General features: G+C 22.5%; 5 protein-coding genes across 5 annotated transcripts; 4 read left to right on the forward strand and 1 right to left on the reverse strand.

Annotated features, from left to right (window-relative positions):
• Window positions 1–1,742: 1,742 nt before the first annotated feature.
• PY17X_0118401 (PIR protein) lies at window positions 1,743–2,944 on the forward strand (the record flags this gene model as incomplete). The annotated part of the gene is made up of 3 exons (XM_034637501.1): window positions 1,743–1,760; window positions 1,886–2,791; window positions 2,879–2,944. 3 exons carry the CDS (start codon window positions 1,743–1,745, stop codon window positions 2,942–2,944), a joined length of 990 nt encoding a protein of 329 aa, XP_034493336.1.
• Window positions 2,945–5,578: 2,634 nt separating this feature from the next.
• On the forward strand, window positions 5,579–6,746 carry PY17X_0118501 (PIR protein; the record flags this gene model as incomplete). Its single annotated transcript, XM_034637503.1, has 3 exons — window positions 5,579–5,593; window positions 5,727–6,572; window positions 6,660–6,746. The coding sequence occupies 3 exons, from the start codon at window positions 5,579–5,581 to the stop codon at window positions 6,744–6,746; spliced, it is 948 nt and encodes a 315-aa protein (XP_034493337.1).
• A 2,346-nt stretch (window positions 6,747–9,092) lies between these two features.
• Window positions 9,093–10,097, forward strand: PY17X_0118601 (PIR protein; the record flags this gene model as incomplete). Its single annotated transcript, XM_022956989.1, has 3 exons — window positions 9,093–9,107; window positions 9,228–9,944; window positions 10,032–10,097. The coding sequence occupies 3 exons, from the start codon at window positions 9,093–9,095 to the stop codon at window positions 10,095–10,097; spliced, it is 798 nt and encodes a 265-aa protein (XP_022811170.1).
• Window positions 10,098–12,933: 2,836 nt separating this feature from the next.
• Window positions 12,934–14,087, forward strand: PY17X_0118701 (PIR protein; the record flags this gene model as incomplete). The annotated part of the gene is made up of 3 exons (XM_022956984.2): window positions 12,934–12,948; window positions 13,082–13,894; window positions 14,001–14,087. 3 exons carry the CDS (start codon window positions 12,934–12,936, stop codon window positions 14,085–14,087), a joined length of 915 nt encoding a protein of 304 aa, XP_022811169.1.
• Window positions 14,088–15,241: 1,154 nt separating this feature from the next.
• Window positions 15,242–16,489, reverse strand: PY17X_0118801 (fam-a protein; the record flags this gene model as incomplete). The annotated part of the gene is made up of 5 exons (XM_034637504.1): window positions 15,242–15,502; window positions 15,583–15,692; window positions 15,813–15,882; window positions 16,040–16,223; window positions 16,359–16,489. The coding sequence occupies 5 exons, from the start codon at window positions 16,487–16,489 to the stop codon at window positions 15,242–15,244; spliced, it is 756 nt and encodes a 251-aa protein (XP_034493338.1).
• Window positions 16,490–19,125: the final 2,636 nt, after the last annotated feature.

Below are 19,125 nucleotides of genomic sequence, written 5' to 3' on the forward strand. Positions count from 1 at the left end.
CTTTAAAATTCAATATAAATATTAAAAATAACAAATAAGTAAATTCGTTTATTATTATTATAGGTAAATAAACTCATAAGTATCATCAAAAAAAATATATATGTGTAATATTATAATATAAATATATGTATTTTAATAATCTATATAAAACGATGTTGTTTAATCAATTCATTTGACTTCCATTATAATATTTCTCTAAAATTATAAGAATAAAGTAATTAATAATATAATGAATGAATAAAAAAAATATATTTTATAAAATAATTTATTATTGAAAAAATTCATAATAATATTTTTAAAAAATATAAACAGTGACCCTCTACACCTCTATCATACATTGCAAAATATAATTGTTTTTTATGCATATTCAGTAAAAAAAATATAAAAGTGGATATTTCCAGTAATTAAAAGTTGTGTTATTGAAATAAAAAATCAATGACATATAATAATGCATTATAAAGATATCAATTTTATATTATTGTTAAAGATCCAATTCGGAATATGTGGTTTTATATTATAAAAAACTGGATCAATGGAGAAAGGGTTAAAGGATCATTTAATGTTAAATTTCATTTTATTATTCCATATGAACGCATATTATATTATCATTATTTAATGAACCATCTTTAATAACAAACAACATTGTTTTATCACAGAATTAATAAAGTATATAATTTTTAATAAAATATTTGAATGTATATACATTGATAACTATAATAATAAAATATATAAGGTAAAAATGAACAATTCAGAACATTTAACAAATATTTATATAAATTTAAATATTAAAAGAGCAAATATATCTTATCTTTCTCTTCTTAAAGGGTAATATAACAACCCAATTAAACATATTTTTCTATTATACTTTAAAATTTGCATCAATATTTATTTATATGTTATATATTTAATATTTACTAAGTATTATTTTAAAAACAATATGCATTTAAAGACTTATTTAAGCTTATAAATACGGTTTCAGTGCTAATTGTCGTTTTAACAGTGGAAAAATATGCAAAGTGTATTGTAAAATTACTCAATAAAGAATATTTCTAAATTGAAGTATATAGGAATAAAAATAAAGTTATAGAAATCATTAAAATGAATTGTAAATTTATCTACATTCATTAAAAACAATATAAATTTATATAATTTGCATAGAGATATAAGTAACATAACTTAATTTGAAAATACTATAATTTTAATAAAATATGGTATATAGTATTAGAAACAGGTATATAAGAATTTAATATATTATAAAATATTTATTTATATACTTTTAAAAATCATAGTAATAATATATTTATTAATTTTTACATATTTACAGGTTCAGAGACATAAATATATTTATTAAAACATGAGAAACAAATTTGAATTTTTCTATATTGAGACATAAATATAAGGAGATGTACTTTAAACTCATTACAAAATTATTTAAGTTTTTATAATGGATATTATTAATAATCATAAATTTAAGCATAAATAATGTTATACATATGAACAAAATGTATTAAATATCTCCAATTTAAGGAAGTTTAGCTAATTTATATAAATTATTTATTAATTTACTATGATGTTACTATTGTATTATTACTTTACATTATTTTTAAATTAATATAAAAATAAAATGTGGTTAAATACAGATAATTTTTATACAAAGAATCCAATTTTACGTCCCCTAGTTTGATGGAATATATATGAAATTAATATGATGTTAATTTATACTTCAAAAATAAATTTCCAATATGGCGATTAGTAAAGTGGTACATATAATTTCTTGAATAAAAATGTTTGTTATTACATATTTTTTATATTATATTATCTATAAAATAATAATAATTTCATTTTAATAGACATTTTTATTTGATTTTTTAAAATGGTTTCTTAGTGTGGAGATTTTGATACTTTTTGGAGGTTTTTTCCCGATGGTTTAAAAGATTCTATAAATTATAAGTTTAATACTGGATCATTTAAGAAATATTGTCCTAATAATAATTGTGACAGTGATATCGATAAGATAAATGCTGGATGTTTATGGTTAATTAATAACATTTTCAGTACATCTGATTTTTCAGTTGATAATAATACTCTTATGGATGATGCTACATGTATTATGATATGGTTAGGTTATATATTAAACCTAAAACCACCAGATAATATCAACACATTAAAAGATTTTTATTCTAAGCATATAGAAAAAAACACGATGTACACTGAGAATAAAGTTAATAATCAAGAAACATATATTAAGGAAGTCATGGAAGGAATAAAGGAATATATGGATATTAATATTAGTTATATGCCTAAATTTTATGAATTACTTAAATTATTATGTAATATGAATAGTGATATAAAAAAAACTAGTAACGATGTTTTACAATATGCTAATAATTTTGGTGATGAATATGGAAAACTCCTTAATGATAATGAAAATATTGACGGCAGTTCATACAATAAACTATTACTTGTTTTATCCAGGTATTATACTAATTTTGGAAAAGGTAGTGAGCACTATGATAAAACAACAGATTTTCCTTCATTACCAACAAAAAAAACAACTGAAAATGGTGAGGTATTAGATACTAAAGTAACTAAAACAGCTGAAAATGGTGGTATATCAGATACTAAAGTAACTAAAACAACTGAATCTTCGCATGAAACAGATAAATCAAATATTGTAACGATAATCCCGATTTCTAATACTGTATTATCAGGATCGTCACTAGTAAACAAAATAATTATATTTTTATCGATATTTGGTGCAATAGCGATTTTGGGGGGAATTTCCTATAAGGTAAATAATAAAGAATTTATAAATTATTTACATGATTATTTATATCCGATTATCAAAAAATATATATGTTTACAATTTTTATATTAGTATTCGTTATTTGGATTTCGGAAGCGATCTCAAAAACAACGCTTGAGAGAAAAGCTAAAAAAATAAAGAAAATGGATAATTAACATAAGATCCAAAGAGTAATGATTGTCTCAGGAATAGTAATAATGATTGATATATTTTAGGAAATTGTCTATTAAGAAATATTTTTTTGTCATAATTTTTGCATAATTTTTATATAGTTTTTATGTTGTGGAACCCATATTCGGGTTAGGGATAAGTATTATATTGTATTATTTTTTTACAATTTGAACACTAATTAAATATATATACCATCCCATATGTTTAATCACATATAAAGTCTAAATATGCAACCAAAAAGTGGATATAACCATTAATGTGGAAGGGGTTACATAACATATTTTATAAGTTATAATATATATAATTGAGTGTTCATGCCGATTTAATATTATTAAAAAAAAATGTTTATATTGCATATATTAATTCGTATTATTCAACATCATAATTGTCTATATATAAAATTTGTTAATAATTACTATATCGAATAATTTATAACGCAATGTTTCTTTATTTGATGAAAATTTTATTTAGTAAAACTTATTATTTGTATCATATTTATTTTAGTTTAAATTATATTACGCCAACATAACTGTAATAATATATATTCATAAAATATAGATGCATGGAATATCGACCGAGAATCGACAATATAACATTGTCTATAAAATATTATTAAGCTTCTAACATTTTTTAAGTTTTAATTGTAGATACTATTCTCTTGTATTTTACATTTGTATTAATAGAAGTTTATTTATACGCTTTAATTTATCATAAAGGTAGAATTATATTAATCACAATTAATTTTTAAACTTTATATTTTGAGGTATAAATATATTATATTTTAAAATAGTTAAAAAATAAAATATAAGTACATAATAAAATTTAATGTTATAGTTTGATATAATGCTTATAAACAATATATTACATGAAATTAAACGTTATTGTTCTAATATATATAATATTGTATAAATGACTAAAACTGAAATATGTTAATTTTGTGAAACATATACAATTACATATTAATGCAAAGTATAATGGTATGTAATAATTAATTTAATTTGAATTAATAATATTTCTATTAGGTTATTATATATATACAATTCACAAATATATAATTAAATATATTGCTATTGCAAAATAATATATGTTCTAGAATGCTTGATTTAAAAATGATGAAACAAGGAAAAATACTAATTGAATTAAAGTATTCCTTTTGAGTAAATTAATTATTTCGTTGTACTATACAGTGATATAGCAATAATAAAAATAGTAATAACAATAGATAAAGTATTAAATACGAAAAAATCATTAAATTCATTTGATTCGAATATGTTGATATATATTATTAAACTTGTAATAATATTAAAATTATATGCACAAAACATCAAATGAAATAATACAATTCCAATTAGTATTTTGTTAATGTGCTAATATTAGAATTAACAATACAAAGAAAAATAATATTAATAATTTTATAGTTTTTCATCATAGAAGTAAATATAGTTTATTATAAAATATAAAAGCAAACTATATATTTAGAAAATAATTATAAGTCATTTTTAATAAATAATTTTAATATATATACATAATTTAAAGCTTTAATATTAAAAGAATACAAGACATAATTAGTTATATAGAATAGGTAAATCTTATATGGCTCATAATTGTCTTAAAAAAGCATACTTCCCTTATCTCTCCTATCTAAAATGAAAATATAACAAACTAATTACACATAGTTTTCTATTATACTTTAAAATTTGCATCAATAGTTATTTATATGTTAATACTTAATATCTACTAAGTATTATTTTAAAAACAATATACATTCAAATACTTATTTAAGCTTATAAATACTGGTCCAATGCTAATTCTCGTTTTAAACCGTGAGAAAGATGTGCAAAATATATTATAAAATTATCTAATAAGGTATATTTATAAATTTAATTATATAGGAATAAAAATAAAGTTATTGGACTCATTAAAATGAATTATAAATTTATTTATATTAAATAAAACAATATAAATTTATATATTTTGCATATAAAGTGGAGCATGTAGCTAAATTTGAAAATATTTTAATTTTAGAAAAAACTATATTATATATTATATATTATAAGAAACAAGTATAGAAAAATTTAATATATTTAAAAAAATAACTATTTATACACTTTTAAGGATTATAGTAATAATAGGATTTTGTATTTTTTAGATTTATAGAGTATTAATGTTTTAGAATTGAAACCATTAAAACAGAAGATATAAATATATTCATTTTCTATCTTCAAACATAAATACAAGGAAATGTACATTAAATTATTTACAAACGTATATATATTTTTATAATAAAGTTATACCAGCTGGTAGTAAGAATAGCATTTTTTGTATAAAATTCTTTATATATATATTTAACTAAAATGTATTAAGCAACTATCTATTTAAGGTAATTTATCTAATTATCATAAAAAGGAATAAAACCTTTTTTTATTAATAATATTATTTTATTATGTATAATAATTTAATTATTGAAAATCTTATAATATATTTAACTACAGGCAATTTTTATATATAGGGTTAAAGCATTTTCTTCACATATTGGGGGCAACGTATATAAAACAGCATGATTCTACTCAATTTACAAATCAAAAATAAAATTATATCACAATGAATAAACAAGTGGTATATGCATTTTTTAATAATAATAATTTCCTTTACATTTTATGACATTGTATTATATATAATATTAAACTTTATTTTAATAAATTTTTTAATAATTCGCGTTTTTATTAATTCTTTTTAAATGGTTTCTTAGTGCAACATACTCATTTCTACAAGTAACTCGTTTTCCAGTAGTTTGGACAGTAAAAAAAACTATCAATTTAATATGAATGAAGGAATTTTTAGTAAGTATTGTACTAGTAACAACTGTAGTACTAATCACGAAAAAATTAATGCTGGATTTTTATATTTGTTTGATGCATTCTTTAAGGATTCTAAATTGTTTGAATCTGTTACAAAAAGTAACATAAATATTGTTGAATACATTATGATATGGTTAAGTAAAATATTAAAACTAATCGAACCTAAAGAAAACGAGAGTCTAGATTTTTTATATGAAATATATATAAAGAATGATGATAGGTATAAAAATACTATAAACAAAATTGAAGGTTGTAGTAATTATAAAGAACTTATAGATAAAACAAAAATGATGAAAATGGATATTAAAGATATATCTAAATTATATGATGCATTTACTACATTATGTATGATGTATATTGAATTTAATGAAACAAGTCCAGATTGCAAGAATTGTTTGAAACGTGCTGAAACATTTGTTAAACAGTATAATCAACTTAATAACAATTCTGATATTTCTAATGATAGTCCATATTATAGATTATTGTCTACACTATCAAATGATTATGATAATTTTAAAAAGAATTATAGTGATGTTAAATGTTCCAATTCTTCATCCTTTCCAAAGATAGAAAAACCAAAAAATTATGTACAAAGTTTTGGAGGTGATGATGAACAAACTGTACAAATATTAGAACAAATTTCTGAAGATGCATCAAGTTCATCGATAACTAACAGATTATTTATAGTTTTATCGATATTTGGCGCAATAGCATTTTTTTTAGGAATTTCTTACAAGGTAAATAATAAGGAATTAAAAAAAAAAATTATTATATATATGCAAACATTAACAAACAATCGTACGCTCCTTAACATTTTATATTAGTATTCGTTATTTGGATTTCGGAAACGATTTCAAAAACAAAAATTAAGAGAAAAGCTAAAAAATATAAAGAAGAGAATGAATCAATAATATATGATTCGAAGAGAGTGACTATTTTAGAAATAATAATAATGATTTACATATTTTAAGAAACTGTCTATTTGGAAGTAATTTTTGATCACAATTTTTGCACAATTTTTATATAGTTTTTATGTAGTGGGTCAGGGTTGTATTATGGAACCCATATTGGGGTTATGGTTAAGTATCACATTGTATTTAATTTTGAGTAATTTGAACACTAATTTAATATATGTACAATCACGTATGTTTAATCTCGAGATGAATTATAAATGTGCACCCCCCCAAAGGGATACTACCATTAATATGAAAAGAGCCACATAACATTTTTTCTATAAAGTATAATATATACAATTGAGTGTTCATACCGATTTAATATGATTAAAATAAAATGTCTATATTGTATATATTAATATAGATTTTGACTATATATGAAGTTGTATTATGAAATATCATAATTACATATTATATAAGCCTTGGCAACCCAGAGCTATATGGAATTATGCATATCATATGTTTCTTTATTTAATGAAAATTTTATTTAGTAAAACTTATGATTTGTATCATATTTATTTTCATTTAAATCATGTTATCCAACTGAACTTTAATAATAGATATTCATAAAATATAGATGCATGAAATACCGATCGAGAATCGAAAATACAACGTTATCTATAAAAGGTGTTTTATGCATCTAACATTTTTAGTAATACATAAAAAATATACTATAGATATATTATAATAAATTTATAAATTATAAATATATATAATACTCATTTTTTTCATTTCAATAATTTGCATTTATATTAATGTTTTAATTTATATTGATAGGAATAGTTATATATATTAATTTAATTATCATAAGGTATAATAATAGATTAATCACTATTATTTTTTAAATTTTATAGTTGAGGTATAAATATATTATATTTTAAAAGAACTAAAAAAAAAAATATAAGTATATTAATAAAATTGAATGTTATAGTTCTAGTAATTATAAATAATATGATAAATATAACAGGTTATTATTATATGCTTATACATATATGCTAATATTGAAATATTATTTTATTGTGAAACCTTCATATAATTAAACATTAATATTATCGAAAAGACAAATAATACATTATAAAGATATCAATGATTATATTTTTGTTAAAGATTCAATTTGGGATATGTGGTTTTATATTATAAAAATTTGGATCCATGTAGAAAATGATAGACTCAATTCATGTTAAATGTCATTTTATTATTCCATATTAACTCTTATTATATTATTAGTTTTTATTGAATAATCATTTTTTAATATAAATCATTACGTTACCATATAATTAATAAAATATAGAATTTTTAATAAAATATTTGAATGTACATACATTGGTAACTATATCAATAAGTATATAAGATAAGAATGAACAATGCATAGTATTTAGGAAATATTTATCTAAATTTATATATTAAAATGGAAAATATATCTTATCTCTCTTCTCTTAAAGGGTAATTTAACAATTTAATTACGCACAGCTTTCTATTATACTTTAAAATTTGCATCAATACTTATTTATGTTTTATAAATTTAATATTTACTATGTATTATTTTAAAAATAATATACATTCAAAGACTTATTTAAGCTTATAAATAGGGTTTCAGTGCTAATTGTTGTTTTAAAGAATGGAAAAGATGGGAAAATGTATAATAACATTACCCAACAGAGAATACATCTAAATTGGGATATGTAGGAATAAAAATAAAGTTATTTAACGCATTAAAATTATTTTTTAATTTATCTATATTAAATACAAATAATATAAATTTATATAATTTGCATAAAAAATGGAGCATGTAGTTAAATTTGAAAATGCTATTATTTTAGAAAAAACTATAATATATATTATAAGAAATAAGTATATACTTTAAGGATTCTAATAATAATAACTTTCTTAAATTTTTATATTTGCGCAGTATTTGAGTTTTATGACGTTGTTTGTGTTCTATATTAAAGCATATGTATATGTTTTTTAAATTCATTATAAAAGTATATCCATTTTTATAATAAAGTTATACCAAATGTTAGTAAGAATTGTATTTTTTGTATAAAATGCATCATATATACATATGGAAAAGTGTATAAGCAACCTTCTATTTAAGATAGCTTAGCTAAATGTCATAAAATAAGTATAATATGATTTTAGTAATACTACTATATTATTTTTTATATGAAGTTAAAATTAAGAATATATCTAACGAAAGATAACTGCTATGTAAAGAGCTTAAGTAAATACAACGTATATTTTATACAATATATATAAATAAAATCACCCCGCATAATCTCCAAATTATAACAGAATTTCATTATAATGAATTCTAAAGTGGTATATATCCTTTTTCTTATATTATTCGTATGTTGTATTACTATAAATTATATTAATTTTAATCATAGTAACATTTATGTTAATACATTTTTTTGTTTAATTCGTAAAATATATTCGTAGTGTGAATCAATTAATTTGATCGATAAATTTTTTGATGATGATCCGAAAAAATCGGGAGAATTTAATTCTTTGGATTTATTAAAATTGTATTGCCCTGATAATACCTGTAGTAGTGATGAAGAAAAAATTACCTCTGGTTTTATAATGTTACTAAATAAGCTTGAAAATTTAGAAAGTGATGAAATTGTTCAATACGCTAGTTTATGGTTAAGTCATAAACTAAATCAAAAAAAACAAAATGGAACGACCAGATTAGACGATTTTTATACTAAACATATAGAAACAAATAATTGTTATAAGGGGAATATACCTAATAATATTAATATGGATGATATAGGAAATAAAATAAAATCGATAGATATTGATATTAAAGATATATCTAATTTTTATGATGCATTTAAATCATTATGTAACATGTATAGTGAACGTGATGCAATCACCCAATGCAAGATATGTTTAGAAAATGCTGGAGAATTTTTTGAAAAATGTGAAAAAGTTAAAAATGCTTTGGATTTTAATAAAGGAAGTTCTTATTTACAACTATGGTCTACTTTATCAAAAGATTATAAAGAATTTGAAAGTAATTATAATAGTAATTGGTGTAATAATGTCCCATCAGTTGTAGCATGTCCACGAAGTCCAGTAACAAAAAATACACTAATTACAATTGCAATTATATTTGTTGCAGCATCAATTTTATTGGGAGTTTCTTATAAGGTAAATAATAAGGATTTTAATAATTATTTTCATTATATATGCAAATTTTAACAAATAAATCGTATACTTCTTAACATTTTATATTAGTATTCGTTATTTGGATTTCGGAAACGGTCTCAAAAACAACATTTAAGAGAAATGCTAAAAAAATAAAGAAGAAACTGATCATTATTATATAATTCGAATACTGATTATTCCATGAATAATAATAATGATTAATATATTTTAATAAACTGTCTATTTCGAAGCAATTTTTGCATAATTTTTATATAGTTTTTATGTTGTGGTACCCATATTCGGGTTAGGGCTAAGTATTATATTGCATTTAATTTTTTATAACTTAAATACTAATTTAATATATGTATCATCCCGTATGTTTAATCACATATAAAGTCTAAATATGCAACCAAAAAGTGGATATAACCATTAATGTGGAAGGGGTTACATAACATATTTTATAAGTTATAATATATATAATTTAACGTTTATATCGATTTAATATGATTAAAATAAAATGTCTATATTGGGTATATTAATTCATATTATGATATATCATAATTATTTATTATATAAAGCTTGATAATAATTATATTGAATTGTGCATAACACAATATGTTTCTTTATTTGATAAAACATTTTATTTAGCAAAACTTATTTGCACCATATTTATTTTGATTCAAATCGTATTTTTATAAACGAACAGTATAATAATTTTATATATCGGAGTATAATTATAATTTGATTCATTTGGAACGGTTTCCTACATTATAATATACCTTCAGGTTAATGGGTATATTTATATTGTTAATTAAACATTTACCAATATATAATAGGTAGTCATAAAATATAGATGTATAAAATACCGATCGAGGTTCGACAACACAACGATATCTATAAAAGTTTTTTTATGTACCTAACATTTTTAGTAATACAATAAAAATATACATATTAATAACTACATTATAGATATAGACATACTATCCTTTTAACTTTCGATTATATATAGTTTCATTTTATGCTAATGTTTTAAATTCAAATTATAGAAATCGTTCTATATACATTAATTTATTTACTATAAAGGTATAATATTATATTAGTCACTAACAATTTTAAACTTTATAGTTTTGAGGCACAAATAAATTATTTTTTAAATAGTTAAAAGAAAAAATATAAATATATTAATAAAATTTAATATTATAGTTTGTTATACTTATAAACAATTTGGTATATAAAATTAACGTTATTGTTATAATATATATATAATATTGTATAAATGACTAAAACTGAAATATGTTAAAATTGTGAAACATATACAATTACATATTAATGAAAAGTATACATAAAAAGTATGTAATAATTAATTTAATTTGAACTAATAATATTTTTATTAGGTTATTATATATATAAAATTCACAAATATATAATTAAATATATTGCCATTACGAAGTAATATGTTCTATAATGTTTGATTTAAAAACGATGAAACAAGGAAAAATAATAATTGGATTAAAGTATTCTTCTTGAGTGAATTAATTATTTCGTTGTACTATACAGTGATATAGCATTAACAATAATAATAGTAATAACAATAGATAAAGTATTAAATACGGAAAAATCATTAAATCCATTTAATTTGAATAAGTTGATATATATTAATTATATATATTATTAAAGGTATGATAAAATTAAAATTGTATGCACAAAACATCAAATGAAATAATACAATTTCGACTTAGTATTTTGTTAATGTGCTAATATTAGAATTAACAATACCAAGAAAAATAATATTAATAATTTTATAGTTTTTCATCATAGAAGTAAATATAGTTTATTATAAAACATGCAGTAAAATATTATTTATTAAAATATAAAAGCAAACTATATATTTAGAAAATAATTCTAAGCTATTTTTAATGAATAATTTTAATATATATACATAATTTAAAGTTTTAATGTTAAAAGGATATAAGACATAATTAGGTATATAGAATAGGTAAATCTTATATGGCTACATAATTGTCTTAAAAAAGCATACTTTCCTTATCTCTCCTATCTAAAATGTAAATATACCAACCTAAATACACATAATTTTCTATTATACTTTAAAATTTGCATCAATAGTTATTTATGTGTTAATATTTACTAAGTATCATTTTAAAAACAATATGCATTAAAAGTCTTATTTAAGCATATAAATACGGTTACAGTGTTAATTGTCGTTTTAAACCGTGAGAAAGATGTGCAAAATATATTATAAAATTATCTAATAAGGTATATTTCTAAATTTAATTATATAGGAATAAAACTAAAGTTATTGAAAATGTTAAATATAATTGGAATTGATATATATTAAATAAAAATAATATTAAAATTATGTATATGCAATTAAAAAAGGGAACAGTGCAACTTAATTCGAAAATAATATAATTTTAGAAAAAACTATATTATATATTATAAGAAACAAGTATATAAAAATTTAATATATTTAAAAAAATGATTATTTATACACTTTTAAGGATTATAGCAATAATATAACTTTTTATTTTTTAGATATATAAAATATTTAAGTTTTAGAAGAACAATCATTAAAACATAAAATATAAATATATACCTTTTCTACGTTCAAACATACTTAAATTATTTATAAAAGTATATATATTTTTATAATAAAGTTATACCATATTTTATTAATAATAGTCATTTTTTTTATAAAATGCAGTATATATGCATTTGATTAAAATTGTATTAATCAATCTTATATTTAAGGTAGTTTAGCTAATTATCATAAACAGAAATAGAACATTTCTTTAGTAATAATATTATTTTATTATTCTATATTAATTTAATTATTGAAAAACTTATAGTATATTTAACTACAGACAGCTGTTATATATAGGGTTAAAGTATTTGCGTCACATATTGGGGAGCAACGTATATAAAACAGCATGATTTTACTCAACTTACAAATCTAAAATGAAATCTCATCACAATGGATAAAGACGTGGTATATGCATTTTTTAATAATAATAATTTCCTTTATATTTTATGATATTGTATTATACATATCATTAAACTTTATTTTAATAAAATTTGTAATAATTCGCGTTTTTATTAATTGTTTTTAAATGCTTTCTTAGTGTAAAAATTTCTATGCTATAAATAACTCGATTCCCCATAAATTGGACAATAAAGGGAACTATCAATTTATTTTGAATCAAAACATTTTAAATGCGTATTGTACTAGTAACAAATGCAGTAGTAATCACGAAAAAATTAATGCTGGATGTTTATATTTGTTTGATGCATTTTTTGAGAATTCTTCTGTGTTTGAGTCTGTTGCAAAAGGTAACATAAATGTTTTTGAATACATTATGATATGGTTAAGTGAAATGTTAAACCAAATCGAAACTAAAGAAAATGAAAGTCTACAATTTTTATATAGTATATATATAAATAATGATAATTATAAAAAGTCCATAGCGAGTTTTACTAAGTATAAAGATTATAAGGAACTTATAGATAAAACCAATATGATGAAAATGAATATTAAAGATATATCTAAATTATATGATGCATTTATTACATTATGTATGATGCATTATGAATTTGATGATAAAAGTCCAAATTGCAAGAAATATTTGGAAGGAGCTAACAAATTTGTTGGGCAATATAAAAAACTTAAGGGAGATTCTAGTATTACTGATAAGAGTTCATATGATCAACTATTGTCTACTTTATTAAATGATTATAATAATTTTATAAATAAATGTAATAGTGTTAATTGTACAAATCTTCCATCCCTTCAATCGATAGAAAAAGCAGAAAATTATATACTAAGTTCTAAACAAAGTTCTGAAGATGCATTATCAAGTTCGTCGACAGCAAACAAGTTATTTATAGTTTTATCGATATTTGGTGCAATAGCAATTTTTTTAGGAATCTCTTATAAGGTAAATAATAAAGAATTAAAAAATATAGCGTTTTTAAATATTATTTTCATTAAATATATCCAAACGTTAACAAAAAAATCATACATTTATTAACATTTTATATTAGTATTCGTTATTTGGATTTCGGAAAAGAGCTCAAAAACAATATTTAAGAGAAAAGCTAAAAAATATAAAGAAGAGAATGAATCATTAATATATGATTCGAAGAGAGTGACAATTTAGGAATAATGATAATGATTTATATATTTAAGAAACTTCCTATTTGGAAGTAATTTTTGCATAATTTTATATAGTTTTTATGTTGTGAATTAGGGTTAAGTATTATATTGTATTTAATTTGAATAATTTTATAATATTTATTAATTTAAGGAATCGTTTTAAAGGTTTAGGGTTATATTGAATTATATATATCATAAAATGGTCATGTTATGAATATTTTTATTTAACGAAACTGCTTATTTTCATTCTACATTTATGTTATATTTTATTTTTTCTATGAATGTATATGAATTTTTTTTAAAGGAAAGAATGTTTTAGTTGGTTTATTATAATGTTCACATTATGTGTATAAAATATATTGGTATTATATGCTTTAAATAACAATATAAAAAAATATTACACATAATGTAACATTTGTATTGAATCATCTGATCACTTCATTAATTTCATTACTATAAATAATATTAAAATCAAATATCACTTACAAATAAAGAATAAGTGATGATAGTATTTGGAATACAGAATAGTTTAAATATATGGGATATCCCACCAAATTTTAGCCTATGATGATGTTTATGTTTGTAAACAAAAAAAAGGTGATAAGAATTAAATGAAAGGAATATCATGAATAATAACAATTCTATTTGTAGTATTCACGAAATTAATATGTATAGATACATTCTAATATTAAAAGACAAACAAATAATATATATATAAAACGTTATAATATTAAAAGACAAAAAAATAATATATATAAAACATTATAATATTAAAAGACAAAAAAATAATATATATATATAACATTCTTAAAACAAAAGAACATTTTATGATGATAATTTAAAGCAATTATTATGCACATAAACAAATCGTTTTATTAACATAAATTTTCTAATATTAGGCGGTGAAAAATATATATGAAATATATGTTATTTTTGAGGGGAAAAATTATTTAAAGCTTTTCTAATCATGCGTTTTAGGAAACTGGGGGCATAGCGATCAATCTAAGGAAAAAAACATAAATGGATGAATATATAAAATGTTTATATTTTTTTGCAAGTTATAGTATATATTATAAATGTGTACATTTATTTAAAATAATGTTTTTTTAGCAATTGTTGAAATAAACTATTATGTTTCTAAAATTTGTATATTGATTACAGATTCGACATGGGTGACATCAAGATATTTGTCTTTTTTTTCAATGATATATCCAGCTATGTTAACAAATGTTTTTTTTAAGTATCCTTTTCTAATATCATCTTCAGAATTAATGTCAGTTTTGAATAAATTTGCGCTTTTTACGATTTCGTTTTCATATTTTTCATTGGAAGGGTTGTGATCATTTATATTTGCTGAAGTCATGACAATTATAGTTTTGTTTTCCGATATCTACAAAATTAATAAAAGTGTATTTGAATAATACGAAAAATATGATTTATAACGAGATAGAAGAAGAAAGTTTTGCTTACTTCAAATTTTGCAGCTAAAGCATAAAAATATTTCTCACGAGACCATGGCCATTTCCTGGAACGTTGTTGTATCATTACTAAACTTGGACCGTATACACGGACAATTTTTCCTAAAAACGTATTATAAAATTGCATATATATAATTAAAATATGATGAGTTTGAAGATATGGGAAAGAATAAATAGTAACAATATTATGTTAATTTGGGTAATTATTTATGTTTTGTATACTTTTAACCGAGCCTATATACAAAAAATGATCACTATCGGGATCCCAATACTTGTTTATTATTTTATTATACTAATGGAAATAAAGAGAAATATATATATATATTATAATTATTTTTTAATTTCAATTTGGTTTATAACTTTTAATCCTGTTTGTTAATTGATACCATATCTGGATTATCAACTATATATTGTTTTTTTTCAACATTTGTATTATATTGATATTTTACATTATCAAAGCGCACATAATCAGTATAATATATTTTATATAATCCATAATCAACTATATTTGTAGTATGATATTCTAATTGTATTAAAGCTTCTTTCATAACGTTGCATGCATTTTTAGTTTCTTTGGGATCGTTACATAATAGGTGTTTGTTTTTTTCATATACTTCTTCTGAACTATCATTGCTAAAAATGAACATATTTTTAATGTGTACAAAAATAAAGTTATTGTATTTTAATATTTTTGCAAAGACGTACACATTTAATATTTTCATAATGAAATATGTAATATATATTATATATATTGTTGTATTTTCTTACGTAGGATAAAGATTTGTTGATTTGGGTTTTGTATCTTTTTTTAAAGAAAGCTCGATTACAATGGTTTTATTATTCACACATAGGGGGGTGGTTAAAAGAAAAAAAACAATTTTAATATAAAACTTATTCATTTTTGAACATTGCAAACAAAATATTAAAATATATATCAGTATTTTTTTAATTCAAAATTTACTCGGAAATCTGTACAAGTATAATTAAAATTGAAGCTAATCATTTTCTCCAATAAAGTATAAAAACTATTATTTAAACGGTAAATGTGTTCTTTTATCAAATTTATAAGTTTAATATATTTTTAATATAAATAATTCAACCACAAAACGACATCAATAACAGAAGCTTTCATAAATAATGGATATCAAAAATAAATAACTTTAATTATATAATTGATATTTTTAAATATAGCATTATGAATACATATATTTTATATTTTTATGATTGATCAAACTCAATTTAAAATTTACAAAACAGTTCATTACGTATGGAAATACACATATACTTACATTAATAAATAAAATATCATAGTACTATAAATATTATATTAAATAATTTAGTATGAGAAATGCAGTTAATTCTCTATATTACTAATACTACTATAATAACAACATTTTTTACTTCATAATGATAAAATGCATATTATGGTAATTACACATTTGTGATTTTTTATCACTTTTAATACAAATTTTACTAAATAACAATTTTCTAGCAAAATTTTTAATTTTATAAAAATTATTTATTGGTATTAATATTGATGGCTATGTTTTTTGTAAATGAATACAAATTATAATTTTCCTTTTAATAATAAAACAAAGTATAAAGTTAAAAAAAATACAAATAAAATATGAAGTAAAATATGAAATAAAACGTGAAATAAAATATGAAAAAAAATAATGAAACATAAAGTTGTAAAGTCAAGAAATATATAATGTAATTAATTTGTTTTTTAATTATAATATTCTTAATGGGTGGGTGTTAATTTTTTATGGGTCAAGGTTATGTTTGTGATTGATGTTTGATGATTGATTGTTTGTGGTTCTGGGATATTGTAATTACATTTTTTATAATTAAATTTTTTATAATTACATTTTTTATAATTACATTTTTTATAATTAATTTTTTTATAATTAAATATATTTATGATTGCGTATGTTTAATCTGGAGATGATGTGTAAATATACAACGAAAAAAGGGGTAGTGTGATTAATATGAAATAGGTAATTAATATGAAATAGGTGGTTAATATGAAATAGGTGATTAATATGAAATAGGTAATTAATATGAAATAGGTGGTTAATATGAAATAGGTGGTTAATATGAAATAGGTGATTAATATGGAATAGGTGATTAGGGTTTAGGGTTCAGGGTTCAGGGTTCAGGGTTCAGGGTTCAGGGTTCAGGGTTTAGGGTTCAGGGTTCAGGGTTTAGGGTTCAGGGTTAGGGTTCAGGGTTTAGGGTTCAGGGTTTAGGGTTCAGGGTTAGGGTTAGGGTTCAGGGTTTAGGGTTCAGGGTTTAGGGTTCAGGGTTCAGGGTTTAGGGTTCAGGGTTTAGGGTTCAGGGTTCAGGGTTTAGGGTTCAGGGTTCAGGGTTTAGGTTTAGGGTTCAGGGTTCAGGGTTCAGGGTTTAGGGTTCAGGGTTCAGGGTTCAGGGTTTAGGGTTCAGGGTTCAGGGTTTAGGGTTCAGGGTTCAGGGTTTAGGGTTCAGGGTTTAGGGTTCAGGGTTCAGGGTTCAGGGTTCAGGGTTTAGGGTTCAGGGTTCAGGGTTAGGTTTAGGGTTCAGGGTTCAGGGTTTAGGGTTCAGGGTTCAGGGTTAGGGTTAGGGTTCAGGGTTTAGGGTTCAGGGTTTAGGGTTCAGGGTTCAGGGTTTAGGGTTCAGGGTTCAGGGTTCAGGGTTCAGGGTTTAGGGTTCAGGGTTTAGGGTTCAGGGTTTAGGGTTCAGGGTTCAGGGTTTAGGGTTTAGGGTTCAGGGTTTAGGGTTCAGGGTTCAGGGTTCAGGGTTAGGGTTCAGGGTTTAGGGTTTAGGGTTCAGGGTTTAGGGTTCAGGGTTTAGGGTTCAGGGTTTAGGGTTCAGGGTTCAGGGTTCAGGGTTTAGGGTTCAGGGTTCAGGGTTTAGGGTTCAGGGTTAGGGTTCAGGGTTCAGGGTTTAGGGTTAGGGTTCAGGGTTTAGGGTTCAGGGTTTAGGGTTCAGGGTTTAGGGTTAGGGTTCAGGGTTCAGGGTTCAGGGTTTAGGGTTCAGGGTTTAGGGTTCAGGGTTAGGGTTAGGGTTCAGGGTTCAGGGTTTAGGGTTCAGGGTTTAGGGTTCAGGGTTCAGGGTTTAGGGTTCAGGGTTAGGGTTCAGGGTTTAGGGTTCAGGGTTTAGGGTTCAGGGTTCAGGGTTCAGGGTTCAGGGTTTAGGGTTTAGGGTTCAGGGTTCAGGGTTCAGGGTTTAGGGTTCAGGGTTTAGGGTTCAGGGTTTAGGGTTCAGGGTTCAGGGTTTAGGGTTCAGGGTTCAGGGTTTAGGGTTCAGGGTTTAGGGTTCAGGGTTCAGGGTTTAGGGTTCAGGGTTTAGGGTTCAGGGTTTAGGGTTCAGGGTTCAGGGTTTAGGGTTCAGGGTTCAGGGTTTAGGGTTCAGGGTTCAGGGTTTAGGGTTCAGGGTTCAGGGTTCAGGGTTTAGGGTTCAGGGTTCAGGGTTTAGGGTTCAGGGTTTAGGGTTCAGGGTTCAGGGTTTAGGGTTTAGGGTTCAGGGTTCAGGGTTTAGGGTTCAGGGTTTCAGG

This window comes from Plasmodium yoelii (genome assembly GCF_900002385.2).
Source record: "Plasmodium yoelii strain 17X genome assembly, chromosome: 1".
Taxonomy (NCBI): domain Eukaryota; phylum Apicomplexa; class Aconoidasida; order Haemosporida; family Plasmodiidae; genus Plasmodium; species Plasmodium yoelii.